The following is a 27,981-nucleotide window of genomic DNA, read 5'->3' on the forward strand; positions in this document are numbered from 1 at the left end:
CATTTTCATTTTAAAATTGTGCACATGTATATGATTTCTTTCTCTCTGCTATGGCTGTCTTGCTAACCCTATAATGTATTTTATGTTTATGATCACCAGCATAGAATTTGCCTTTTCCACAGCTGGCACATACTGGGTTGGTGTCTTCACTGCAGTTGGGATGACTTGGTTGAGCATGAGACTCTTAATCTCAATCTCAGGGTTGTGGGTTAATGGATCTGCTCTGAGCAAAATTTAGTTGAATACTGACCAATAACTTTATATTTACTTAAGTGCTTTTATTTTGTTAAATTTACCCTTTGAAAGACAATGGATTTTGTAACTTCAGTGTGTGGTATTTGTCTGATCGGTTAATGATGTGATCTTGTCAGTCATTTATCCATCCTTGAGTTGTCTTATTTTTCTTAATATTTTATTAAAAATATTTCTATCCCACATTTAAGGCAGCTAACACCATGACAGATTTAAAAATAGTTTCCAGCATTCTTTTTTATTGGTGTTTGATAACGGTTTTCTACGTACAATGGAACTATGTGACCACGTGATTCACATCTGAGGTTTTTGAATCTTATAATAAATTTAGCAGAACTATTTTTTAAATAGTTTGAAAAAAGTATTTTACCAAAAAAGAAAACTGTGCTCAAAAATAATGGCTGTAGAAGCAATCATAGCATGAGCTACACCTTTGCACACTTTGAGGTGTGAGCACTGAGGCATTGGGGACCTTATGTGCTGTGGAAATGGAGCACTGCTCCTTCTAAGAGTTCCTCAAGCAGCTCACCTCATATTTTAAAGATTTTTTTTAACCTTTCTTCCTTTTGCACACGATTTCTTATTATCCCCTTTGCTTGGTTTTGATCTATCTCAACCGCCCCCGACCCGAAATTGGTGCGTGGCCCTTTAAGATGGCGCCATTCCTGAACCCGTCCTAATTCCATGTCTCCCTACGAGCGAGCAGAGAGACTCCCCACCGCACATGCGCGAAGGGGTGGGGAAAAGGAGGAGGAGAAGGGGGAAAAGAAGGCAGGGCTTCAGGCCGGCAGCCGTGCGCGTGCGCTGGACGCATGCGCAGTGAAATTCTCCCCACCCCTCGCTGCTTGGGCAGGTCTTTGCAGCTTTAAGGGGCTCGCGGGGCCTGGAGGGTTGAGTGCGGCCGTCACCACAATTGTTGTGTGTTTTTTTTATTATTGTTATTACTATTATTATTTTGACGGAGAAGGACCCCCCCCCTTCCGTGAGTTCCTGAGGGAGGCGCTTCTTACGCTCCGCCTTTGCTCGCCTCCTCACGGCTGCTGGATATCCATCCCTTGGAGCGCCCCCTGAGGTTACAGCGCCTGCCCCCAACCACCTCAGCCAAGGGGTGAGGAAAAAACAACAACTTCCCCTCTCCTCCTCTGAGGCAGCGTCCCCCCCCCTCAATATGGCGGCGGCCAAAGAGGAGGGGCCAGGACCGCGCGCCAGTGAGTGAATGGGCGGGGCTTAGGCTGCAGTGGGCGGGACCCAGGAGGAGTCAGATAAGGGCACCTGTTGGGGAGCCGGAAAGATAACGGTTGCCAAGGATGTTGGGGGTGCCTGGTCTTAGAAATAGTGGGTGGGAGGGAATCAAATTGGTTGTACCGGGGGTGGTGGTTATGAGTTAGAAGTGGCTGTTGGAATGATGGGACATCTTTTTTTGGAGGGGAGGGCTAAGAAATGTTGGGGAGCTAACTGGTCCATTGATGACTACAGTGAGCTGGAGATTGTGAGTTGAAAGATTAGGGTGTCAAGGGTGAGGCACCTGGGGTGAATACAATACTGTGGAAAGGGGATGGATGGGTACTTCTTGAATCTTTGGAATATTAATAGGTGTCAAGGCTGGTAATGGTATATGTCTGTTGGGAGGGTGAGGGATAGCATGAATAAAGTGTAATAGGTGGGTTAGGGAACTGGAGGATCAAGAGTATAAGGGTGAAAAAGATGAAATTTAGGCACCAAGATGGTGGCTTCAGGGGTTGTTAGTCAAGGTGTGGATTATAAATGGCAAATTAAAGTAATCCTGATGGTGGGGATTTTGTACTAGTGGTTAATGCTAGGGTTTTATAAAGGATAAAGTCTTGTAAACTGGATAAAGCAACTTTTCTTGTGTGGAAAGATGCTTCAGATGTGACGTTGTATTAGTTCCAGTAACCGTTAGAAGCTTTATCAGTGTCATTAAGATCAAGCTTGATCACTAGTGTTGTTTTCACTTCTCCTTTGTGACCCATAAATGAAATAGCCTTGAGAGCAAGCCTGTGTAATGTGTGACCTGAACACAGCCAACCAACTTACATTGAGACTTTCTGAATGCTTGACAACCATGGTTTCCCCAGGCTTTTAGATAGAAAAACAGAAGGTTTATCATGTATTTGGTGGTTTGCATTCAGTTTGATATGAAAGCTTATCAACTGGATCTGGGATGCTGCTATATTTATTACATTCTAAGTAAGAACTAGTGTTAAACACAGAGACCAAAAAACCCTAGGCCATTCATTCAAATGCTTAATAATCTGATGCTGGAGGCTACATATTTAAATGCTTTCTAAGGGCTGATCATAAAGTATTATATGGAGGCTACTTGGAATTCAAATGTTTTCCAATTTTGATTCAAAGCGATGGTTGCAGCTGTAGGTATTTTAGAAATTGCATGCATTTTATAGAGAAACTGAAATAAAATGTTAAAATATGCATCTGGAAGGGTTAAACACAAGTCTGATACACAACCCTGGCAAATTATCTTAAAATTAGTTTAGAAGAAAAGGAAAATTCAGTATTGGTCAAGGGCATCAGTATCATTGTTAGTAGTAAAGTTATTCATAGTTGTGAATCTTCTTAATCCAAAACTACTTGCTTCCCACAAAGTTGCTTTGGAAGATTGGTATCACCAATGAGTATAGAAAAAGATTATTTCCACAGTTCTCCAGTACGCATCCCCACAGACAGGATCCTAACTCATTTATTCATAAGTAAGTCTCATTTATCAAAAGTCTTGCTTCTCCTCATCCTGGCTCTTCAGTTGGGATTTTTGAGGGGCTGCTTTCTGGTCATGGGCATTATGAACTGGCCTTTTGATTAGGCTTTCTCCTCAGTTTGCTATCCAGTTAGCTGTTTCCTGCTTGCGGCTTGAGCAGGGCTGTTGTTGGCTCATTCATTTGTTTTTTATTCAAATATTTGTGCTCGTATCAAAATAATGAAAGTGTTGTACTTTATTGCTCTTGTACTTTATTTTTTTTAATCCCAAAGTTCAGCTAAGGAGGAAGGAACTGTGTAGTGGAGGATCTGTAGCACTGGGCCCAGGATATGTAGGAAAACTCATACAGAAAGATTGGATATCCCCAAACCCTGTCAGAAAACACCAGAATGATATGGTTTGGCAATGATCACTGGATTCTCTGCAGCAAATGAAGGATAGTAATTGCAGAGAAATGTGCAAGCAACTCTATATCTTCTAGATGAGCAACCTGTTTTAAATTTTCCCTCTTGCTGGTCAAGCTGCATGTTTTTTTAACCAGAATTTTTCTGCAGCCTCACTCATGTTTTATGATGTCATGACATGGAATGGGTGGCATTTGCTATATAGAACAGATGGCATGCCTGCTGATGTGCATCTTGGATGAAGGAGAGGATGCTGGTTATGTGTGTGAGTTGTTTTTTTCCATGCAACTTCTGATGGGACCATAATGGATTAGATCCTAACTTCTCTAACAAATGGAATAGAGTTCCATGAATGGGGCTTTCCTGACCCCCCCCCCCCAAGTCTGTTCCTGAATGTTGGGGACACATGGAAATGATGCAGGGGGCTGCAAACTGAAGGAGAAATCAGTGGAAATTTCATTCCCTATTAAAATCAGAAAAACAAATTGTGGTAAAATTCTGTGGTGCCTAATCAGAAGTTGAGTTCAATGTCACTTACTTCCAGATAAATGAGTATAGAACTGCAACCTTAGTATCCAAGCCAATATATTTACAGTCACATCTTGTGCATTTTTGATTGGAACTTAGTCCGACTGAATTATATTTATCCCCAGGTAACTGTTGTATTGCAGTCTAGTTAGGCTAACGTCTATTCTAGGAGGTTGAGTACTATGCAGAAGTCTTGCCTATCTACACAGCACCAAAAGGTTACTTAAATTTAAAAACACACTTAGATGTTTTGTACCACTAACTGTTGAATGGCGTATCTTTTAATTAATGCAGCACATAATAAATATTTTCCAGATGCAGTTTAATATTTTGTCAGCTCCCAAGGCGGGGAAAACTTACAGTACTTGATTGATTATTGGGATGATAGCATGGCTGGATAGAAGCAACTTCTTAAAATGGAAAATTTCTTTTAATTATTACAAATTTTGCTTGTGCCCCTGTGTATAAAGAGGTCAGGATTAGATTGGGGTGTTCTTGGCTGTAATTCTAACCACCTTACTGTGGATGTAAATTACAGTATAACTGCAAATTTTATGCATTATGTTTAGGATATGGGTTGTAAGTTCAAATGGATATTAATTGTGCAGGTTTATTTTTCTACTATAAATGAAGTTTCATAGTAGACTTGGTGAGAACTGAAATTCCTCTACATCTTACACACATTTTACTTACGCAGATTCAGCTTCATATTCTTGGCTTCAGCCTCTGGGTTTATGGGGGAATGACCCCTCAAGTAGGGAACCAAGGAAACAAGTTCCTCTTTTAAAAGAGTGTCTAGCCATTTTTCTGCAAGGAACATCACTGAGCGGAGTGGAGAAGTGGTGGCATTGTTGCGGTTGCTCTCTAGTTAAGAGGCTGTGCTGCCAGCTGACCCACTAGCAGTGAGGAAAGTGGTGTCAGAACCAACCCTGCAGTGAGCATTTAGAGCTAGGAAAAGAGGGAGGTGATTTTCCAGGGCCCCACCTGGGATGGAATGTGGTGATTCTGAGGAGTCCAAGGCTCTTGACTATATGCACTTTTGTGTATGTTCGCTCTATCCAGAACCTATCCATCATGTAAGATGCAGTCACTGTATAGGGATTTAGGTTCCAGCCTTCAGCCCATTTCCCCATGATTAATGGGGGTTTTCTGGGAAAATTTGAATGAGATTTTTTCCATTGTCCTATACACATTTAACTTGTGGGCATGCAGCTTTGTGTGTGTGGCAAAAAAGTAACAAGATTAGAAAGAGGGTGGGGTACCAGGAAAAATCATATTGGCACATCCACCCGCCATTTAACCCAATGGGTTTTGACTATACATGGTTTTGGCTTTAGGCACAATCTGTGGAACATAACCCCCACCCTGCTTAAGTTTTGGGTTCCCTGTAACATGTTTGCTTGATTTCATTTAGTAAACAAAACTTTTAAAATATATTTGTTTTATAAGCAATATAAATATCTGAAAAGTTTATCCTAGTAGCTAGTAAAAGTTGAGCATTGTAATGCAGTAAGTGGGTGGAAATATCTGAAGTTGGATTGTTTGGACAAACCATAAACTTAAAAGTTTAAACTAAGTACATTTTGTCCCAGTTCAAATGAAATAACAAACTGTATCCATGTTGGAGGAGGGGAGGGGATGTAGCAGTATATCAGTTTGAAGCTTGTTTATGTAGCAGTTTTAATTACCGTATTTTTTGCTCTATAAGACTCGTTTTTCCCCTCCTAAAAAGTAAGGGGAAATGTGTGTGCGTCTTATGGAGCGAATGCAGGCTGCGCAGCTATCCCAGAAGCCAGAACAGGAAGAGGGATTGCTGCTTTCAGAAATCTTGCTGTTCTGGCTTCTGAGATTCAGAATATATTTTTTTCTTGTTTTCCTCCTCCAAAAACTAGGTGCGTCTTGTGGTCTGGTGCGTCTTATAGAGCGAAAAATACGGTAAATTTATACACCACTCTTCAAATACATTCTCTGGATGACTTAGAGTAGAAACATCACAAACTTCATTCACTTAGTGCCAGATCATGGTTTGGCTGATCTTGGCACTAAGTGAATGAAGCATGTTCTTGGTGTTTCTCTCTCCCCTTGCACATCTAGATTTCGTGTCTCATTTTTGAACTAACCCAGTGAAGTACAGTGGTGCCTCGCAAGACGAAATTAATCCGTTCTGCGAGTCTCTTCGTCTTGCGGTTTTTTCGTCTTGCAAAGCACGGCTCTTAGCGGCTCTTAGCGGCTCTTAGCGGCTCTTAGCGGCTTTAAGAAAAAGGAAACAAACTCGCAAGAACTCGCAAGACGTTTCGTCTTGCGAAGCAAGCCCATAGGGAAATTCGTCTTGCGGAACGACTCAAAAAACGGAAAACCCTTTCGTCTAGCGAGTTTTTCGTCTTGCGAGGCATTCGTCTTGCGGGGCACCACTATAGTGCTCATAAATTCATTCATTATTTTATTTGTATGCCACCTTTCCACAGTTAAAATAATGCTTAAGGCGGCTTACAACATGACAAGATTTCATTACCAACATAACAAAGTCATAAATAATAAGTAAAACACATCAAAAAGTACACAACCAAATGGAAAACAATTTCCACATAAATCATAAAATCTAAAACTAAGAATACAGCATTAATATTAATCACAATTTAAAATGACATAGATAAAAAATAAAAGCAATTTAAAAAACAAAACAAAAACTGAGCCCTCTCTGTCCAGCAGCAGCAGCACTCCTTATGGAGCCTGTCATAAATGGCCTATTTGGTGAATCTTTTTTTTTTTTTTGGGGGGGGGGGAGAATCAGCTCCATAGCCATGTAGGTTTGTCAAAGCATGAGAATTGTGTCGTCTTGTTTTCTGTCCCTGTCCTTAATTTATGTTGAAAAATTAAATTCTAGTTCCTTGAATAGGTTTTGGTGCCCAGTTTGAAAGATGTTTTCCAAATCTGTTCTAGAAAGCTGTTGTCCTTCATCTGTAGACTTATCATTTTAATTATTCATCTGACAGTTAATTGCTCTGTGAAGAATGAGATAATGAGGATTGTAAACACTGTTACATGCTAAAATCACCATAGAAATGAATAATTATGACAGTGATTGTTATGGTGGTAACTCCTGTTTCACAATCTTTTATTTCTGCAAGCTTATTGTAGCCAGGGAATCCACTTCTGATGCTGGTAGTTTTATATCTGGGACATGCTGTTGCAAGGGTACATACCTTTTTCAAGACCAAGGACCACATCAGATTAGTTGTAGCCTTCCATCCTTAGCTGGAGAACCAGGGCTATATAAGGTATCTAGTTGACTTAATTTGCACAGTGAACAAGTCCTATTTTATCAACTGAGTGCTCTCGCCAGCTAGAGGTTGTCAAGAGGCTGGTCAACTCGTATGCTCAAAATAATAATTTTAGCTGCTTAAAATCTAGAACTGGAGTGGGCCAAGAAATTTAAAAAGTTTGAAAACATAATAAATGCTGACGTCTTATCACCCAGATGAGTGGAGAAAGTTAATGTTTTCAAAGTGCAAATGTGAGAGCTCACAATATATCTGTGAAGTGAAAGGCAAAAGATCCAATGGGAACTGGGAATAATAATAATAATAATAATAATTATTATTATTTATTTATTTATACCCCGCCCATCTGGCTGGGCTTCCCCAGCCACTCTGGGCGGCTTCCAAAAGAATATTAAAATACATCAAACATTAAAAGTTTCCCTAAACAGGGCTGCCTTCAGATGTCTTCTAAAAGTCTGGTAGTTGTTGTTCTCTTTGACATCTGGTGGGAGGGCGTTCCACAGGGAGGGCGCCACTACCGAGAAGGCCCTCTGCCTGGTTCCCTGTAACTTGGCTTCTCGCAGTGAGGGAACCGCCAGAAGGCCCTCTGTGCTGGACCTCAGTGTCCGGGTAGAACGATGGGGGTGGAGACGCTCCTTCAGGTATACTGGACCGAGGCCGTTTAGGGCTTTAAAGGTCAGCACCAACACTTTGAATTGTGCTCGGAAACGTACTGGGAGCCAATGTGGGAATCATTCAGAAGTGCCTCAGTGCTTGGATATTGTTCTTTACAGTGAAAATGTAGGTGTCATTTGAATATCTGGCTACACAGAACATTTAGGCCGCAGTACCATACCCATTTAGCTGTGAGTATGTTCCATTGAACTTAATGGAGCTTACGTAGAAGTAGACTTGTTCTTAGAAGTGCTCTGTCAATCTACATAATCTACTAGGAACCAGTGTGGTGTAGTGGTTAGAGCATCTGACTAAGACCCCTCTCAGCCGTGATGTTCACTAGGTAGCCTATCCTACCTCACAGGGTTGTGGGAATTAAATGAGGGGGAGAACCATGTACACCACCTTGAGCTCTTTGGAGAAAAGGGTGGGATATAATTGCAAATAACAACAACTGGGTAGTCTGTCATTTCTCTGCAGGTTCCATCCTTCTCCCCATGATAGCAAAATAGTATACAGTGGTGCCTTGCAAGACGAAAATAATCCGTTCCGCGAGTCTCTTTGTCTAGCGGTTTTTTCGTCTTGGGAATCAACCCTATTAGCGGCTTAGCGGATTAGCACTATTAGCGGCTTAGTGGCTATTAAAGGCTTAGCGGCTTAGCGGCTAAAAGGCTATTAAAGGCTTAGCGGCTTAGAAAAAGGGGGGGGGAGCAAAAAAAATTGCAAGACTCGCAAGACGTTTTCGTCTTGCGAAGCAAGCCCATAGGGAAATTCGTCTTGCGAAGCGCATCGAAAAATGGAAAACCCTTTCGTCTAGCGGGTTTTTCGTCTTGCAAGGCATTCGTCTTGTGGGGCACCACTGTACAATTATGTAATTGTCATTTTATTCACTGTGGAAATGTGCAAGTTTTCCTTATTCACACATTTTATACAAGTTGCAGAATTTTATTAATTGCAGAATGCGTGTGCAGATATCACTGTAGAATATTTGTTTATTGGGCAGTGTGTATATTAGTATGGGTTGTCTCAAGAAAACTGAAACAGAAAAGTATTCAATTCCCTAAATGGATTGAGATCTAAGTTAGCCCATTTGTCTGGTAAATGAAGGTAGTAAAGTGTACTTTTACATGCTGTGTAAATATCTGATTTCTTCCCTAACACCAAAAAAAAAAAAAAGAAAAAGAAAAAAGAAAGAAAGAAAGAAAGAAAGAAAAGATGGCACTAGAAGCTTAACTGTTGTATCTGGTATCTACTGTGCTCTTCTGTTTCATGGACAAATGGTTAGCCTAGCTGAGGCTTCCACTAACCGAAAAGGAGCAGAGGAAATTTTTGCCATTTATGCCTTCTCCCCTCCCACACAGCTCTATACCATCTTCCACATTGTTCTGAAGATTCCCCCACCCCCTTGGAACACTTTTTCAGAGAACTGTATGAGGTGAATTGGCAAAAAGGTGAATTGGCAAAAAATTAATCCCCTTCTCTTCCATTTGTGAAGATTTCTCAGTTGGATAGCCCACATGATGTATTTATGGCATGACATAATTGACAAGAGGGTTGTCCTGACCAGCAGTCAAAATACTTGTGGGGTTGCCAAGTGCTCCTGAGGGAAGTGAGAGAGAAAAGCTTGCATATTAAATTGCAGGCTTTTTTCTCTCACTCCCCATAGCAGCATCATTGGATGAGCCAGCAGCAGAGAGGTGGGGTGAGGAGACCAAAGGGAGACTTTCCCCCCTTTGTTCTTATCCCCCAACCCACCCCCTGTGGAAGCAGCACTGGGAGGGCGAGGTTTCCATAGAATGGAAAATGTCTCACCATCAGTCCTTCAGCGAGGTGTGCAGATGAGTGGTTGGGAGTGCCCTGGTGTTCTTTTGAAGCCCCACCCTTACGCACGCCACACCTTACATCATCTGCAAAATGGCACCGTGGGCTAAATAACAATGCTTGAGGTTTCCCAATCCTGGTTTAAAGTGACATGAGAACTGGTTAGTGTTGACCAGGCATCCCCAACCTTTGGGCCTCCAGATGTTTTGGACTACAATTCCCTGAACACCGGTCATGCTAGCTAGGGATCGTGGGAGTTGTAGGCCAAAACCTCTGGAGGGCTGCAGGTTGGGGATGCCTAGTGTTGACTGAATTGCATGAACCAATTGTCTGATGTGCTATAAGACAACTTCCACAGCTCCTGTTGTCTTGGCTAATATTTTTGTGTCTAATTCTGTGGGGTGCAATGAGCATGACTGGAGGAAGTGAAAAAAATATATCAATAAAATAACAGAAGTATTAAATACATAAAAGTGTTTGTTGGCACAGAAAATCCCCTAGTCTTCCTACTTCCCAAATGTTGATTGTAATCCACTCTTGGGCATTGCATTATATGACTCAGTGACTGGGGGGGGGGGGGGAGGAAAGCACTCCAATAGAATAGAATAGAATCATTTATACTCATTTTTATTGAATTTATTGATTGCTTTTTTACCAAGGTAACAGAAAGTGGCTTACAGTATTTTATTATTGGCATTTATTGGCATAAGGTGGCTTACAATATGGCGTACAGCCATAAAAAAATCTAAAAGTCCGTGCTATTTTTAAAAGGAAAGATTAAAATATCCCACCCACTTAAGGAGGTCACAGATAAGTAAGAGCCAAAGGCCTGGCAAAAAAGAAATGTATTCACCTGGCACCTAAAGTTACGCAATAATGGCACCAGGCAAGCCCCCCTGGAATGAACATTCCATAAGTAGGGAGGCTCCACTGAAAAGGCTTGTTCTCATGTTGCCATGCTCCAGACCTACCAAGGAGGGGGGTCTACCAAGGAGCAAAGTGGGCTTTATGAAGTGGTGAAAGGATCTCAAGGGTGATAGTGTCAGCTCCCTGAGCCATTCATATGTTCCACAGGTGGACCAGTGCTTCTGGAAGCCAGTTATATCCATTAGCCTCCAGTGGCAGATCATCCTAATAGGTCCCTTGCCTCTGCAAAGTGGACAAGGTGCTGAAAGCCTAGATTTCAACAGGAAATGATCCTACCATGCCAAGGGACTGGTGTTAATATCCCCCACTTTCAGACCTCCCTCTAATTGCAAACTTAGTTATCTGAGTGGTGCTTCTTATACAGTATAGCCAAAACTGCTACAGCCAATGAATAATGTATCAGCAAGCCTAGGGGCAAACTGCAGAAGTCCAAAAAGCTTTAGGGGAAAAGGTGCTGGTGGTGGGAAAGAGAAAACAGCCTAATGAGAACTGAGCATATGCAGTGAGCAAAATATGTCTGGCTGGAACCCTGAACAGAAGAATTCCACACTGCAATGTTTTTTGCAGGTCCCACTTGAATGTCTGTTTATTTGATATTCATATAGAACATTTTTAATGGGAGAAATTCTGAAAGTAGCTTTTCCCCATGACATCTGATTTGTAAAATACAGTGGTGCCTCGCAAGACGAAATTAATCTGTTCCGCGAGTCTCTTCGTCTTGCGGTTTTTTCGTCTTGCGAAGCACGGCGCTTAGCGGCTCTTAGCGGCTATTAACGGCTTAGCGGCTTTAAGAAAAAGGAAACAAACTCGCAAGAACTTGCAAGACATTTCGTCTTGCGAAGCAAGCCCATAGGGAAATTCGTCTTGCGGAACGACTCAAAAAACGGAAAACCCTTTCGTCTAGCGAGTTTTTCGTCTTGTGAGGCATTCGTCTTGCGGTGCACCACTGTATTTGTAAAATATTTGCCCAAACTTGATAGCTGCTGTTAATCATATGCAGAGTAGACCAACTAAAATCAATGGGCTTACATAACTTTCATTGGTTGTACTTGGTTATCACTCACTGTCATTAATCACATCATCCTATACTTGAAATCAGTAAAATTTAGATAAACATTCAAAATGCCATTTTCAGTCATTACGCTTAAAATAATTTATTTGCTGTTTCAGTGTTCTTTATTTTAAACTAGGGAGCAATACATGGGTAAATGGCTTTTATTTCTTTTTAATGAATGCTGCAGGTTAGGTTCTTGTTTTGAGCAGAGTTTTACATTTGCCATGTTTCCCATCATGCAGGGAATGTTGTTTGAAAATAAACGCTGAAGAACATGTGACTGTCCAACTTTATTGAGAAAGGCTAGGATGAACATATCCATTCTCCCCTTGCAGTCTCAGTGCCAGACGTTAGACACAGGCGGCTGCAACAGCTGACACTGCTAGGGGGCTCTACAGTTCCGGCAAAGCTCTTCTGAGTTCACAACTCATACAAGCTCTCTCCTTAGCTGCTCTCTATGGCTCTCCTGACCTCTAGGGGTTCACTTCCTGTTGGAAGTGCTTCTTTTCCTGCAGCAGGTATATGCAGCAGGCTGGCTCTTTGTTACCCACTGCACTCCTCTCTCCCTAGATGCTTCGAAGGTAGGAATCAATGAATTGCTTTTATGATTCTGCAAACACAACCCTGGGAAGGGCTTGAAGATGGAATGTCCACTGTATTTTATGCTAAACAATGTTTCCCAGACCTGGGAGGGGCAATGGGATTCACTTGCTAGTTGAACACCTCCCCCCCCCATCAGTGTTTCTGACTTTATATTTAATCTTATTTGGCCAGGGCTCAAGAATATCTGACTTTTGTGTGCTATTACAAAAAAATATTTATCTATTACTTACACTCCCAGGAATGGTATGCTTGGAGGCATTCTGTACAAAAGTTGAATTTTTTAAAAAAAGTTACATTTCTATAGTTTCTCTCTGTGCACCCCCCCCCCCCAGTAAATAAACCTTGTAGTACAATGAGCAGAAAGAAATCCAGGAAGGCATAGTATTATTTCAAGCATCTAAGAACTTGTAATTGTGGTGGAAGTTGATAGCAACTGGATAATGATGTTTTTAAAAATAAAGTTGAACCATGTTAGTTTTTCATAATGAACTCAAACAGATAGCTTATCTGCTCATATTCATAGAAAATTTAATTGAATATGTGATGTCTTGATAATGTAGAAATATTTTACAGTTAGTTGTAAAATTGAAATGCTGTCAAATATTTTGGGGCTCAAAATAGGTAGTGTTTAAAACCAGCAGAAAATAATATAATGAAACAAAATTGTATATTGTATTGAAATATGTCAATAATGTGTTTGCTTACTAATCATATTCTTAGTATTTATATATTGCTCTTTCCAAGTATAGATCCCATTATCCTTAGGATTATTTTTAGGTTTCAAAAAATTATTTACTGTTCCCCAATTTGAGAACTCTTTGTATTCCTCCAGAGTTCTATAAAATCAGTCGAAAAGCCCTGTAAGGTAGGCCATTATAATTTCCCACATACTGCAGATGGGGATTAAAGAGCAAATAAGAGTGGTTTGCTAGTAATTTGATGGTTGAGGTAAATTAAATCCAGTGTTTCACACACAAAACTTCTTCTTTTCTTTCCTGCCAGACAACGGTAGCCACCTGACTTAACCTTCAGTTTTCAAAGAGTCTTATCCTAGCCATAGAAAATGATCAAGCCTGGGCTTGGAGAAACATTTGGGGAGCGAATTCCCATCGTTGTGAGGTAACTGCCAATAGTACATTGTTGAGAGCCCTTGTTGTGTGGATATGGTACCCGATATTTTTTTAAATAAAGGGGTAGATATGAATGGCTGTTGTGGGCTATGGAAAAGGGGGCTGTTTTGGAGTGAAACAGACTTTATTTTGTTGCTGTCTTCTATTGCTTATCCCATCTTTCATTGTGGAACCCAAGGTTTTAAAGACTAGCATTGCATATTGTGCTCAGAAGACAAAGGAAAGCTGAAGCAGTGGTATTACTGCTACCGATGACCCAGGCCACTTAAGGAAACAAGCCACTCCATTTTGCCCTAGCTTAATATAAACAGTATTTTTAGGACATTATTATTATTTGTGTTCTCATGGGCTGTGGCCAGTTTAACGGAACACCCTTTAACTTTATAGTAGTAACAATATTACCTTTAGCAATTGTAATAATGGTTCAGCATTTTTGGAGCGATCAAAGATGCACATACCCAATAATCATTTCAGATTTCAAGGCCATTTTAAAAATCAGTTACAGGATACTGGGGGTACTGTCTGCTTGCATTTTTCCAGCAGTTGTTCTCTTGTATCTTAAGTTTGCCAGGGTATTTCTCCTGTGATGGTGATTGCTAGTTGTTTTGTGGGGAGGGGATTCAAGTTTTACACTAGAGCCTGGATTTCACACATCGTGTAAATTATAGCAGGTAACTTAATGCTACATCTCTACATCATCCCCATCCTAGCTTGTCTCATGCGTCTCATTGTTCTTCTGAAATTAAACTTACACATGCATGCTCACATTCCCCCCCCCCTTTTCTTCAGCCTCCCTCTGATTTTTTCCCATCTCCATTGTCTAAAGATAGGGCTAAAACAGACATGATGTAGAAAATCTGTGATTGGACCTCTGCACTTTTTATCACACTCAAAAGCAGGTGTAAGGGGCTCCTATTTCAGTTGCAGTCATGGTGCTGGGAGAGGAATTGAATCCTTCTGTACAGGAATGCTGCATAAATAGGTCTCAAAAGCTGTTTTTCACCTTGTAGCAATAAAGATCTTCCCTTCTCTCCAAGCTATGAAGCCCGCTGGGTGACCTTGGGCCAGTCACTATCATTTGGTCGTAGGATGGTTGAGAGTATAAAATGGGTGGAAAATCTTGTACACCACCCTGAGCATCTTGGAGGAAGGGTAGGATAAAAGTGTTTTGATTTCTTTTTAAGACACATGCAGCAGCAGCAAACAACAATAACAATTTGTTACTCGCTTTTTATCCTAAGATCACAGTAATTTAAGATACAGCATTGAAAACTTTCTAAAACTAATTATATTCCCAATAATAGGGTGACAGTTGTAGTCTAAAACACATGTAGGGCACCAGGTTGTTGGAGGCTGTGCTACACCACTTTGTGCAACTGAGTTTATATTAATCAAAAAAATCTTTGAGACAGAAAATCAAGATGTGTTTACATAGGAAGAGAGATGGTTAATGGCCGTTGACTTTGCACATGACAGAACACTGAAAGGATGAGAGGGAAGGGGAAAAGAAAGGGGATTCAAGTCAATGTAAACTTTACTCAGAAATCAACACTATACCTTGAGAAACATGGATGGGAGATTGCAGCTGCAGAAACTATAAACTCTAGTGCATTATTCCGATGTTTGTATGCCCTACTGGTAATTCTGGACATGATTCTGGAGCCACCTCTCAGTGGTGAAATTATTTTGCTTTCTATTGCCTGGAGTTTAGGTGCATGTGGTTGTCAATTATTGGCCCTAGTTGCTACGGTGTGAAGATGACTCCTAGAACTAGACCAGATTTGTCTGTGCCTGCTGACTGAACATAATGAAGTTTAAAGCCATCTTCTTCTTTTTGTAGTAGTAGTAGTAGTAGTAGTAGTAGTAGTAGTAGTAGTAGTAGTAAATCAGATGCCATGGGGTTACCGGTTTAAAATAAGCATTATTTTTAAGATCTTCTGGACCAAACTTTCTGCACAAACCTTATGTAGCACTGTGAATTGCATTTCATTCTGCCACATGCAACCTTTGTAGTGAAGTATAGAGTTTATATTGTGAATGAAAGTACACATATTGCTAAGAACTACCCATTATATTCAAAAATTAATAATTCTAAAACAAAATACTTTGTTTAATTTTCCTTCATTTGCACATTCTAAATATCTTAATGTATATTAAATTAATAGTTTCAAGAAGCAAATGTTGCTGGAACCATTTTATTTGCATCCCAATATTCATTCATTCATTTTATTTGTATGCTGCTTTTCCACACACAAAATCATGCTCAAAGCAGCTTACAACAGAGAAAACAGGAATTCACTTCAAGCAAACACTACAAAAACAATTTTATAATAGCATAGCAAAGCAATGACATAGTAACAATTTCATATAACATAGCACAACAGTAGCAAATATAATAACATACAAAAAGCCACATTTCAAGATTACTTAAACATACAGCATCCAACAGCAAAAGTAACAACTATGTCATATTGAGTTCATGTACTGGTTGTTGGGAATATTGGTCCTCTGTTCTTAATTTACTTCGTGTTACAACATTGTTAAAAATTAAGGTGCAAACTCAAGATTCTATGAATCTTGGAGGAAGGATGTTGGGACCTGTCAGTCAGTAGTGATAATTTGTATCATTTTTCACAGTAATTGTTTACCCTTCAAGTGTAAAAAAATCACTGTTAGTGTTGGGGGATAATTTTGTATATCATAAAACTACATTGTTACCCTTGGCAGACAAGCCAGGAGCCAGATTACCCTTGGTAGAGAAGTCAACTCTCCTCTTTGCCATTGATGCCTACTTAGTATGAAACTCACACATGCATGGGCTTATTTTAGGTGAGATATAGGCTGGATGAGTTTGAAATGCTTAGTGCTGAAGCAAACTGCTTTGTGTCTTATTCTGCTCTGATGTTCTTTTGTTTTTTAGCAGCTTCTTGAGTTTATTGTTACTTTTTTGACTCAAATGTACTGTGGTGTATCACAAGGATGATAATAAGGCCCAACCATAATTCAGAATATACTGCAACTGTTTTAGAGATATGCTAAATATGACTAAGTGTGCTGCCTCAGTAGAATCAACACTAAATATTTTTAACCAGACTTGAATATTATTCTTTTAGCATCTGGAGTAAAATACAAAGAAGAAAAAATGCCATCGGAGCAACAAAGAAAGCGACAGAAGAGACATAGATACTACCACCTCAAAAAGCTAAAAGGGGTGAGGAGAAATATTGCAGAGACCACACATTAAATCAGAGATACATCAGATAATAAACTTAAGAAATATAGCCAAAATTTAAAAATTAGGCTAACATTGCTAAAAGAAATAGGACAAAATGTGTCCTGAGGGGAAATAAGGTGTGGTCTAAAAAGCATCTATGATCAAAAGACAAAAAAGGGACAAGGGAGGGGGAGCAGGGAGATAGATTTTAAAGCTTGTCTTTTCTTTAAAAATGCCCTATACAGTGGTACCTCGGGTTAAGTACTTAATTTGTTCCGGAGGTCTGTTCTTAACCTGAAACTGTTCTTAACCTGAAGCACCACTTTAGCTAATGGGGTCTCCTGCTGCTGCTGTACCGCCGGAGCATGATTTCTGTTCTCATTCTGAAGCAAAGTTCTTAACCCGAGGTATTATTTCTGGGTTAGTGCTGTCTGTAACCTGAAGCGTATGTAACCTGAAGTGTATGTAACCCGAGGTACCACTGTACTTTGTGCCCCTTACTACAGTATAGCTAATGTTATGAGGAATTCTTTTGGATCTCTAAAATCAGTCATAACAAAATTTCAAATAAGGTTATATCTAAAACAATTTGTTACTCATACAGACAACTTAGCAGTGCAGATTAGACAAGAGCCGGATAAATTTTAGGTAGGTATTCTGAAAGACTAAAACAACTGTAAACTGTAAAGAGTATTTATATACTGCTCACTCACATAAAATATCACAGTAATATATGCAAATACTATAACACATAAAATGCCATACAAAAGAATTACAAGAATGTCTCATCTTAAAGAAGAAATTAAACAATTGAATAGTCCTTTATAGTGATTACTGTCATCACTGTAAATTATTTTTATGAATCATGTTCTCAGTAACAAAAACAGAGGTAGCTTTACTAGAAAACTGAATACAGATGAGCTCATGTATTACCAATCAAAATACAGAAAATGATTTGTGTACAGAAATATAGTTTGTACTTTATTGTGCAAAAGGCTGCAAAACTCCATGATGATTCTGAGCTGGCTCGCACATAATGCTAAGCCAGACTGTGTTTAGCATGAATGCATGTGCATGCAGACTCCCGGAGAGGAGATTGTGAGCACTTTGCTCCTCTGGTCCTGCTGCTGCTCTGCTGTGAAGTAAGCTATGGTTTGGCTTAGCAGGTCCAAACTTGGGCTCCCGGTTTGCCTCATTCTAGACAGATTGTGAGCTGTAAGCAAAGTTCTTAGTTTTGCAGCTTTCGGGAGAAGAAAAACTATGAGCCTAAGTTTAGACAACATGCTATAAGACAAACTCTGGCAGTGCAGCAGCAAGAGGACTAGGCAAGGATCATGAATGTGATCTCTCAGTCACACTTAGACATGTGCACTAAGACATAGTCTGGCTTAGCATTACATCTGAACCATCTTAGGAGATTTGGTTAAATATTGTTGATGAAAAATAAATAAAATGCTTGGTTCTGTTCATGATGGTAGAACTGAAAAATTAAAAAAGAGCACTCGAGTCAGTGCTATCACAGAGTTCAGTATAATGATCATTCTTTGAGTTTAAGGATGTTCAGTATACACTATTTACATTAGCTAGAAGATCAGTAATTAGTACAGGAAAGAGAGATAAAATTAAGGACTTCATTACATATGAGCTGAGCCCGAAGATAAACCTAAGCTCATATTCTCAGTCATAGAAGCTTGTGAGAAATGCAAAGCTCTGTTGAGTTTAGTGCTCCATCCTGTAGTATTGCTCACATGTCAAGTCTTATGTGGGAATTAGTGTTCACAAAATATTGGATCTAATCAAGTTAAGGTAAAGGGACCCCTGACCGTTAGTTCCAGTCGTGGACGACTCTGGGGGTTGTGTGCTTATCTCGCTTTACTGGCCGAAGGAGCCGGCGTTTGTCTGCAGACAGCTTCTGAGTCATGTGGCCAGCATGACTCAGCCGCTTCTGGTGAACCAGAGCAATGCATGGAAACGCCGTTTACCTTCCCGCCAGAGCAGTACCTATTTATCTACTTGCACTTTGACATGCTTTCGAACTGCTAGGTTGGCAGGAGCAGGGACCGAGCAATGGGAGCCCACCCTGTTACAAGACTATAATTCAAGCAAATTTGGAAAGTATAATGCTCACAATGTGTTGTACAAAATGCGTTGTACCAGAGACAGAAGTGAACTGTAGAGCAGGGGTCAGCAACCTAAGGCCCATGGGCCACCCCCGCTGCCCGCTCGGTCGGCTCCTGTGCGCCATTCTAAACTGGCACGGAGCAGAGTGGGGAACCGCCTTCTGCAATGCTGGCCGACTTCCCATTGGCTGCAGGAAGCTCCTTCAGCCAATGGGAAGCTGCGCATGCCTCCTCCACGCTGGAAATAGTGTTTGCGCATGTGTGCACGCACACACACTCTGGCCCACCGCGGCGTCTGTAGGACCGTGAACCGGCCCAAGCCACAAAAACTTTGCTGACCCCTGATGTAAAGCAAGGGGATGGAGCAACTCTGCTATGAAGATGGGTTACCTTTGTAGCTTTTTAACTAAAGAAAATAGGTGAGGGTGGGGACACAATTGAGTTGTATGAGAACATGCATGGATAGTGGATAGGGAAATGTTTTTCTCCTCATAATGCCAGAACCTACTTCATCTAGTGAAGCTGAATATCGGAAGATTCCAGTTAGACAAAAGCAGACTTGTTCACACATTGCATAAACTCCTGATTTCGTTTTCACATAAGGTAGTGACAGTCCCCAACTTGGGTTGCATTAAAAGAGAATTAGACAAATTCATGGAGGAGAATGCTGTGAGTGGCTACTAACCACAATGGCTATGTCCTACTTCCGCTGTTGGAGGCAGTACATCTCTGAATTCCTGTTGCAGGATGTCATAAGTGAGGAGAGTGCTATTGCATCCCTGTCCTGCCTATGGCCTTCCCGTAGGCATCTGGTTGGCTAATGTGAAAACAATTTGGTCCAGATGGGCCTTTGGCCTGATCCAGCAAGGCTCTTCTTATACTCAGTGCAGCATTGGTAGTGTGATTATCCCGTAAACTGTTTTATGCTCTCAGTGGAGCACATGGATAAAGTATTGAAAGTTAGGTCTTGACACTGCTGCCTTTCTACAGAGCCTCATTAAGCCTTTACTACTTTTAATCATAGATGAAATTAGCATTGTGTCTAATATGTTTGCTTTTATTCATCTACAATTACAAGAAATTGGCCTGGTTCCCCTGAATTTCTGATATTGAATCTGAATGCACCTGGTCTTTCTGAAAGATTTTTGACAGCTGAAAGTCTGACAAACCTCAAGGTATCACAAACATTTAATCTCCTTATTACTGGCGGCTGTACGCTTAGAAGTTGCTCAAAACTGGAAAGCCCCAGATGGGCCCTCCAAAGAGAAATGGTAGTCAAGAATATGGGATATTGCTCTTTCAGAGCACTCATGTTATCACCATGCATTAAGGGTTTGGCAAAACATGATAACTTTGTCATCTGGTTTCTGTTTATAAGCTTTATTAATAAATATAATGCTGGCTATTGGTACCCAGTGACTCATGGTTTATGTTGGAATGGATATTTTATGTTCATCTCGTTTTGATAGATGTCTCACAGTGTTACGTTTCAATACATCACACCCTTGTTGTAATTGTAAATCTGGCTGCTAAACCTTTGTTACCTGTTATACTGTTTACATTATAACCAATAAAACTAAATACAAATACAAAAAAAGAATGTCCATATATGGCCTGCAGTTTTATCATGGTTTGTTTTCTGGCAACGAACCAGCATGAGAAACCATGGCTTGTTTAAACTATGGTTTAATGCTCTGTCTGAATCCACTGGTCTTGTTTAACTGTTGTTTGTTAGAACACCCCACCCCATATGCTTGCTAAGCTACAGACACACCAGCAGCTGGAAAACAAAGCAAGCTCTGGGGAAACAAGCCATAAATTGTTTACTTATCTGTGAGACATATTTGCTGAAGAAACCATGATTGGTTTCCCTAGCTATGGCTTTGCCTTGAATGTGAGCTTAGCCATTTTAATGATGACCAATAATGTTTTATTGGATAGTATCATTTTTGGAAACATGCTGCAAAAGAGCAATCCTTTCTTTTGAACATTAACAAGTGGAGCCATAACACAAGTGACTTCAGTATCTGATGTTTCTTCATCTGTGATTGAAGAATTAACAAAGTCTGTCAGACAGAGTGAAGATGAATGAGTATGTTTGGTTGTTGGATAGGTACATGAGGGTAGGTAAATTTACTTTGGAATACAAAACAGAATCGGACCAGAGATTATAACTTTGAAAAAAAATGAATCAGAAATTAATGTTAATTGGAAGATGATGTTCCTAGAACTATAGATTTAGAGACTATTTTCAAAGTGTGCATAAATACCTATGTTATGTTCAGGAGAAATTGACACACTGGTAGAAGATAAGTTAACAGTGCTATGGGGGACACTGCAGGTTTGAAATATAAAAGCCAAAACATGAGTGTATATTCCCTGGCCAGTATGACAGAGTATTTCCTGACTAATGGCATCTGTTAAAAGCAGACAGAGCAGAGAATAGTCAAATTTTAAAATACCAGAACACAAAATTATATGCAGGACTTAAGTTTTCATTAATGAGAGAAACACATGTTATGAGGAAACAGTTTCCTCTCACAATGTCATATTTTGATCATGTTGTGTACCAATTAATTTCCCTAGGCTCTAAAGCTTTTCTCGCTGTTCCACTGCTGTGCCTTGTGAAAATCTGATCTTACCCACTGAATTGAAGCTCGGTTAAGCAGAATCTCTTCAAATCTGATCAGATCTGATTCAGCGGGTAAGATTAATACAATCAAAATACGGGCCAAGTGAAAGTGTAGTTAAACTTATTCTGTTATAATATTTTCTACTTTGCTTGTACAGATAGCTAGTTGTATTCATCACTTGTACATTTTACAGTGTGTTCTAGTTTGCTAACACTTGTATTGCTAACACTTATACTGCTGGTCTAACTTGATATTATCTATGAGACCCTGTGAGTGCCTTTTAGAGGGGGAAAAGCACTGGTCTACAAATCCACTGAAATGTGAATAAGTAGGCTGCTACATTCCTCACCTGTCAGTGTACCTCTTTGGGTAGATTATTTTCAAAAAATGCTTTGACATTTTTAATTACCAGAAACCATTGTTATGGCACTAGGAAGCACAGCTACAAGTACCGCGCCATGTTAGTAACAGTACCATTCTCAACCTTACTATGTTAGAGGCAGCAGTGCAGGCAGGGTGGTATTGCGTGCCTGGCTTCCCAATTCTGAGTCTCACTTCCGCTTACTGGGAGGATGAGGTGTGCATAGCTTGGTGTAGGTGCAACAACAGGAACAGCAGATTGGCTCCTTACTGAGCTCTCCTTGCCTTGACCCTCTCCCTCTTGGTAAACAGCAGTAGTGTTCAGCATTGGAATGCCAGGTTTGTAACACTACTTTGCCTGCACCATACCATCAAACACAGCTGATCAGAGGAGAACCATCTCTCACTGTTTAACTGCTGTTAAACAGAGAAACCACCTCTCCTGACAGCTATTGAAACAAGAAACTGGCATTTGTCAACTAGGATTCCTCTAGTAATACACTAAGGTTCAGAAAGTTCATTTGGAATCACAGGACCAGGTCAATGTGGGTATTCTCTCTGGTTCCATTCTCCCCATTTGGATATGGACCTGAAAAACCATAGGAAAATGTGGGTGCATAGAGAATTGTAAGCAAACAAAATTTGCGACAGTCCTGCATTGTTACTAATCACAGGGCATGGGGTGGGCCATCTGCAAACTTCCAATTTCTGAACTTTGTTGAGGGTGCACCATCAGGAAATAACATTATCTTTTAAACCACCAGGTTTGTTTGTTTTTTAATCATTGGATTATCAACAGTTGCTAAATCTTTTCATGTTGTGAATGAATCTATTTTTGGTTAATCCTTAATGGTCATTTTATGCCTTTCTGTATAAAATAAGACAGTCTTGGTAGGAATAGATACTCTGTTTCTTTCATTTGTGTAGAAGGCTGAATTGTAAGATAGCTGCCTTATAAAGTTGTGAGTTTTTGCACTGGGAATTTGGTAACTGGAAGAGGAAAATACTTTTCTCCTATCATGTATTTTTGTGTTTCATATTGTAAACCGCCCTGTGATTCTTGAATGAAGGAGCGGCATAGAAATTTAATATATAGATAAATAAATGAAAAATTATGTGAATAAACCAGAATAATTATATATTTCCTTTTCTCTTTGCAGTATGAAGACAAAGCTGATGCAGTTTTTGGGCGTATAGCAGAAAAACGTAAGTGCTTCTTTTATTTGTTTATTTACAAAAGATTCCTTCCTCCTCAGAAACTCCTTTCTTTATGAGCTAAAAGTTTCTGTCCCTTTCTTAAAAGATGCCAGAATCCCAGTTCCAGATGGCTTAAGTCCAGTCATTAAGTGGTGGGCTTGTAAGTAACAAAAAATATTCCAGATCATTAACTAATAACCCAGTTTGGTAGCTACTACATGTATTTCAAAACTCTGATACTGACACTTTGCAAAACTGTTGGGGGGGAATGCATTCTCCACCCATCTGCAGTAATTGTGGCAATTCCTGATAACCCCACAGAGAACTCTAAAATTGCGGAACGTTGCAAATTAAGAGTAGTAAGAACTAGGATGTCTGGTGAGTCAGTAAGTAGCTGTATATTGGAGGACACAAACACACACTGACCACATGTAGGCTAATAGTGTTTAAACTGGCTGTATAGACCAAAGAAAGCTATCTTAAGGTCTTGGCACAAAGCTTTCTAAAATTGTCAAATAGTGTGCAGCCTTAAAGGTGAAATGAGTGCCCCATTTTGGTTGTTATACTAGTTCATGGTCAAGTCTTAAGGGTGCAGCATAAATCATGGTTTGACCCTGGCTTGTTACAATGAACTCTAGTTTATGTTAACTACAGTCTGTACTTTTTGGACATAACAGCAAATTGTTGGGGCAAGGGTGAGGAGGAAGACTGGAACCAGGAATTTTTGAGAATGGTAAGAACATTGTTAATTGTTTCTTCTCAGCATACTGGAACTTTGTGTCCTCCAAAGAAGTTGATCAGCAGTATGTTCATGACAGATTTAGGACATTATTCCATCCCCTAAAGCAGGCATGTCCAAAGTCTATTTTGGGGGCCTAATCTGGCCCGCCGGTTGGTTTAATCCGGCCCCTGTGGCAGTTCATTTCCTGGGGTAAAATCCTAAAAAAAGGTCGGCAACTTTGGTTGGCCCTTTAGTCAGCCTCCACAGCCCTTCACTTCATCAAATCTGGCCCTCTTTGAAAAAAGTTTGGACACCACTGCCCTAAAGTGTAATAAATACATTGGGGCACACATAATTTTTTTTTTTATTAAGTCTCCTTCCCTCTTTCACATCCGGTCACAAGGCTGCAAAAAGCAACTTTTGAAATACAAAACATCAAAATTACAAGCTGTAATATCCAGCTGAAAGCCCAAAACAATATCCTCATCCTTCCATATTTGCTTCCATATTGTAAATATGTTGGTTTTGGAAAGCATCTTATTCTTCTTCCTTCTCCAGGTGGTGAGCTTGTACCTACAGAAATGTCTGAGAAAACTGTTCACAACCTAACCCCTGCCTTCGACAGCATACCGTACAGAATGCAGAATCGAACAGGATCTACAAACTCCTTGCTGGTTGACAGTGATTACTTCTTGAACTCTGGGGATCTTACAGGGATTCCTATTGTTGGGAGTGACAATGAGGATGAGCAAACTTTTCCGGCAAAGGATAGCCTCCCTTCGCGCCCTGAAGATAGTCGGGGAGATATGAGGAGGGTTCGGGATCATGCAGCGGACAATGAGAAAGACACACAGATGCAAAATGTGATTCAGAAAGACCTCTCTTCCCCTTTTGACAAAGGGCCCTCTGTATTTAAGTCTGTTCGGAAAGATTTTAGCATAGGAAGAGATGATGCTAAAGATATTTTTTTGACAAAGGAGAAAGCCAGAGAAGGACCTTTTCAGGAGCATGACAAACGATTGGAAAAAATGCCGAAGGAAATGGATTCCAGATTGAAAAGCAGTTTCCTCGATAAATCAGGTAACACTTTGTTTGCTAAGGTTAAGCAGAGAGCAAACCTTAGGGTTTAGATTAAACTTAATGACTTTCTGCTTATTTCAGTGAAACATCTTCAAATAAATTCCCAGTGGATTACACACCATGGGACAGATTTGTCTGCCACGCTTAATGGCACTCACTTTGCCTCATGGATGGCTGCATCTGGTTGACATACTCAGTTCCATCCACTTTTGAAAAAACTCATGAACAAAATAGTACATCAGTGTTGGGGACTTCTGGACTGGAGACTTAATTAGACCTGGCAAGGGTTCTAATTTGGCCCCTGAGTCCATTTCCCCCAAACCATGCTGACCAGTCTTACACCTGATGACATAATATGGGGCAGCTAAGTATTTTGCTGCAAAGGAATATTTTTTAAAAAAATTTAACATGTGCTCCCAATTGTTCCTTGACAAGTGGGGTTCACTGACAGTGCTGTTCAACTGATTGGTGCTGACAGTGAGTGAAGTTGTTGCATGATGTTGGTTGATTGCCCACCTGTGGTTGGAGTGGGTGGAGAAATCAGAAGATCAGGATCAGGCCTGCCAGCCGAATGCAGTTCCCCACCCCTGCATCGCTGCAGTAGTCCACAGATTGCAGTGAATTGCTTTCCAAAGGGATGCTAATTGAATATGTTTTTCCCTAGTTACTAATCAAGTGGATGAAACATTACGGACACAGTTGGCACCACAAACACCAGAAACTAACTTCAGGGTAAGTCGTGGGCCTTTATTTGATTGGCATATCAAAGTGCATTTTTTTGGAATAGAAATATTGTAGAGATTTTGTTGTGCTGCTGCTGAATCCTCTGCTAATAGTTGGCTAAGTTGCCATAATGTCACAGAACGGTGGAGCTAGTTGAAGGGTCCTGGACTGTCATTCGCTGAGCTGCTCTGATAGGGGCAAAGTAGAAGATGTTTCCTGACCTAGAAACTCAGGGTAACAAGGACAAGAGGAGAGGTCAAGGGGAAAGCTGCCAGAAAAGAGAAAAACTGGGAAAGTGGACTGTAGCTAAATTCAAAGGTAACTGGGGAAATTGTCTCCCAAATGTGTATGCTGCTGAAGTTACTGTTCTTGTGTGCTAGGAGTCTAGCTACCTGTTTGCTAATAAGGAATCCGTTGGTCAAGAGCTGGGGAATTCCTATGCACCAAATATTAGAATTAAGGAAGAGCCTTTGGACAATGACTACGATAAAGCTATTGCACCTCAGCAGGGGCTGCTGAACAAAATTAAGGATGAACCAGATAATACTGAGGTAAGATGGGACATAAACTGCCTAGCCTTGACCTGTCTCTGTGTTATAAGTGCAGCATTGGCAGCTGGGTTAAAGCTGTATGGTGAAGATATTGAGTGGTAGTAGGGGTGGGGTTGCATCTCTGTTCTTAGCTCATTGGATGCTTTTATAGTTGCCTTTAGAATAACTCTTTTTATGGAAAAGTGCAGTATCTTGGATGCATGTATAAGTGGTGCAGGGGCATGGAGGAGAGTAAAAGTAGGGATGGAGTTTGGTGAGCCATTACCATCAAATGTGGCTGACATCAGCATACTGCATAGGGAAAGTGATCTGTCATGGCATCCAACCCAGTGGAGCATTATTTTATTATACATCACCTTGAGATGTTTATTTATTTTTATTCATTTTAATTTCTATATCGCTTTACATTTTTAATAAAAATCTCAAAGTGGTTTACAGCATATTAAATCAATAAAACAATAGCCGGACGATGTTCCTCCGGCCTCATGAGGAGCTTCTTTCTAGGGCTGGTGAGTTTGGGCCCCACCCCCTAGGCCAGGTGGAAGGTGTCTTGCAGGGAGCGACCTTCACACTCACAGCCAGGCAATGTTCCTCCGGCCTCATGAGGAGCCTCTTCAGTAGGGCTGGTGAGTCTGGGCCTTGCAGAAGGTGATTAGTAAATGAATTGTTAATTATTGTACTGGAGTTTGAGCACAATTATTTCAAATGTGGCCCAGGATTTACACGATAGATTGAGTACTGGTGATCACAGTGGCTGGAATTTTACCTGTAGCTGTTTTGTTTCAGGAATATGGCCAGCAGCCAAAAACTCAGGAAGGGGAACTGAAGATCAGTGCTGTGTTTTCAGTCAGTGGCAGCCCTCTTGGTAAGGAAAAGGCTTGTGCTTGCCCCTCCTGTTCTTCAGATGGCTATGCCATCCTTCAGCAATGCTACCAGGGAAATTTACAAAAGCAAGATAAATAACAGAAATCAAAAGAGAACTTTAAAATAAATTATAGCATTAAAAGCCTAGGGACATTTTAAAAAGGCTTTGCCAAAAGAAATTGTTTCATAATTTGTTAACAGCTGCCAGATTAGTGATAGCACAGACATGAAAATCTATTGAATCCTCTGCAGAAGAGGATTGGGTGCAGACAGTTTGGGATTTATTAATTATGGATAAGTCACTCAGCGCAGAAAATCAGGACTCAGAAAGGGAGACAGAAAACTGATAATTTAATGGGGCATTGGTGGCCAGTAATTTGACTTCTTCCTCTTCATAAGTCCGGTTTCCAAAGTAGTACATAACTATATACTAATTGCCTTGGAAGAAATGGCTTTCTGTATTTTGTTTGAGCAAATGAGCAGAAGGGTAATAGTAGTGATTTGTTTATTTTATATAGGGAGGGAGGCAGAGTTCTTTTTTATGTTTTATGTATTATCAGTTATTAAAAGTCAGTAATACATTACAAAAAAAAATAGCAACATTGGCCCCAGGCAAACTTCTCTGGGGAGGGACTTCTAAAAATGAGGTGCAACAATCAAGAAGTTCCTCCCCACCTCTGGTCGCCACCTGCTTCTGAGGTGGAGGTGGAATACCCAGAGGAGAGCCTCTGAAGATATCCTCAATAGCAGCATATCTCTTTCTTCTCTTCTTGGCAAGCTCCACAGCTGACTTCCAATTTCCCACCTAACACACCATCCTCTGGCATGAACAAACTGCTTCCTTCAGTCCCGAGTACGGCTGTTCGGGTTTCCTGTTCAGGCTGTAAGAAGATCCTACAGAAGGGGCAAACAGCCTATCAGAGGAAAGGCTCCACTCAGCTCTTCTGCTCCACACTGTGCCTCACGGGATATACTGTACCAGCCACAAGACCACCAGCTTCTTCCAAGAAAACCTGTTCCAGCTGCTCAAAGTAAGGGCTCTGAAGCTTTGAAATGTGCTACAAATCATTCTGAATCGTTTGTGGGGAGTTTCGAAGGCATTGTGTCAAGTACATGTTATCTCACACTTC

At 40.5% G+C, this 27,981-nt stretch overlaps 1 protein-coding gene across 16 annotated transcripts in view; it reads left to right on the forward strand.

The window, feature by feature from the left end:
• The first annotated feature begins 1,069 nt into the window (after positions 1–1,069).
• Positions 1,070–27,981, forward strand: part of ZMYM4 (zinc finger MYM-type containing 4) — a 49,684-nt gene continuing 22,772 nt past the window's right edge. The window contains exons 1-9 of one of the 16 annotated variants that reach the window (XM_077931936.1): positions 1,070–1,460; positions 13,261–13,377; positions 16,502–16,599; positions 22,876–22,921; positions 24,192–24,713; positions 25,378–25,445; positions 25,817–25,987; positions 26,774–26,852; positions 27,630–27,882. In XM_077931936.1, coding sequence (XP_077788062.1) covers positions 16,531–16,599; positions 22,876–22,921; positions 24,192–24,713; positions 25,378–25,445; positions 25,817–25,987; positions 26,774–26,852; positions 27,630–27,882 — 1,208 coding nt within the window. In that variant the 5' untranslated portion in view covers positions 1,070–1,460; positions 13,261–13,377; positions 16,502–16,530. Of the gene's footprint in view, positions 1,461–11,907; positions 12,237–13,260; positions 13,378–16,501; positions 16,600–19,800; positions 19,898–21,308; positions 21,427–22,875; positions 22,922–23,626; positions 23,646–24,191; positions 24,714–25,377; positions 25,446–25,816; positions 25,988–26,773; positions 26,853–27,629; positions 27,883–27,981 lie in introns of those variants that run through there. The other 15 variants (XM_077931934.1, XM_077931938.1, XM_077931937.1 and 12 more) reach the window with 15 other exon arrangements.

This window comes from Podarcis muralis, chromosome 7 (genome assembly GCF_964188315.1).
Source record: "Podarcis muralis chromosome 7, rPodMur119.hap1.1, whole genome shotgun sequence".
Classification (NCBI taxonomy): Eukaryota; Metazoa; Chordata; class Lepidosauria; order Squamata; family Lacertidae; genus Podarcis; species Podarcis muralis.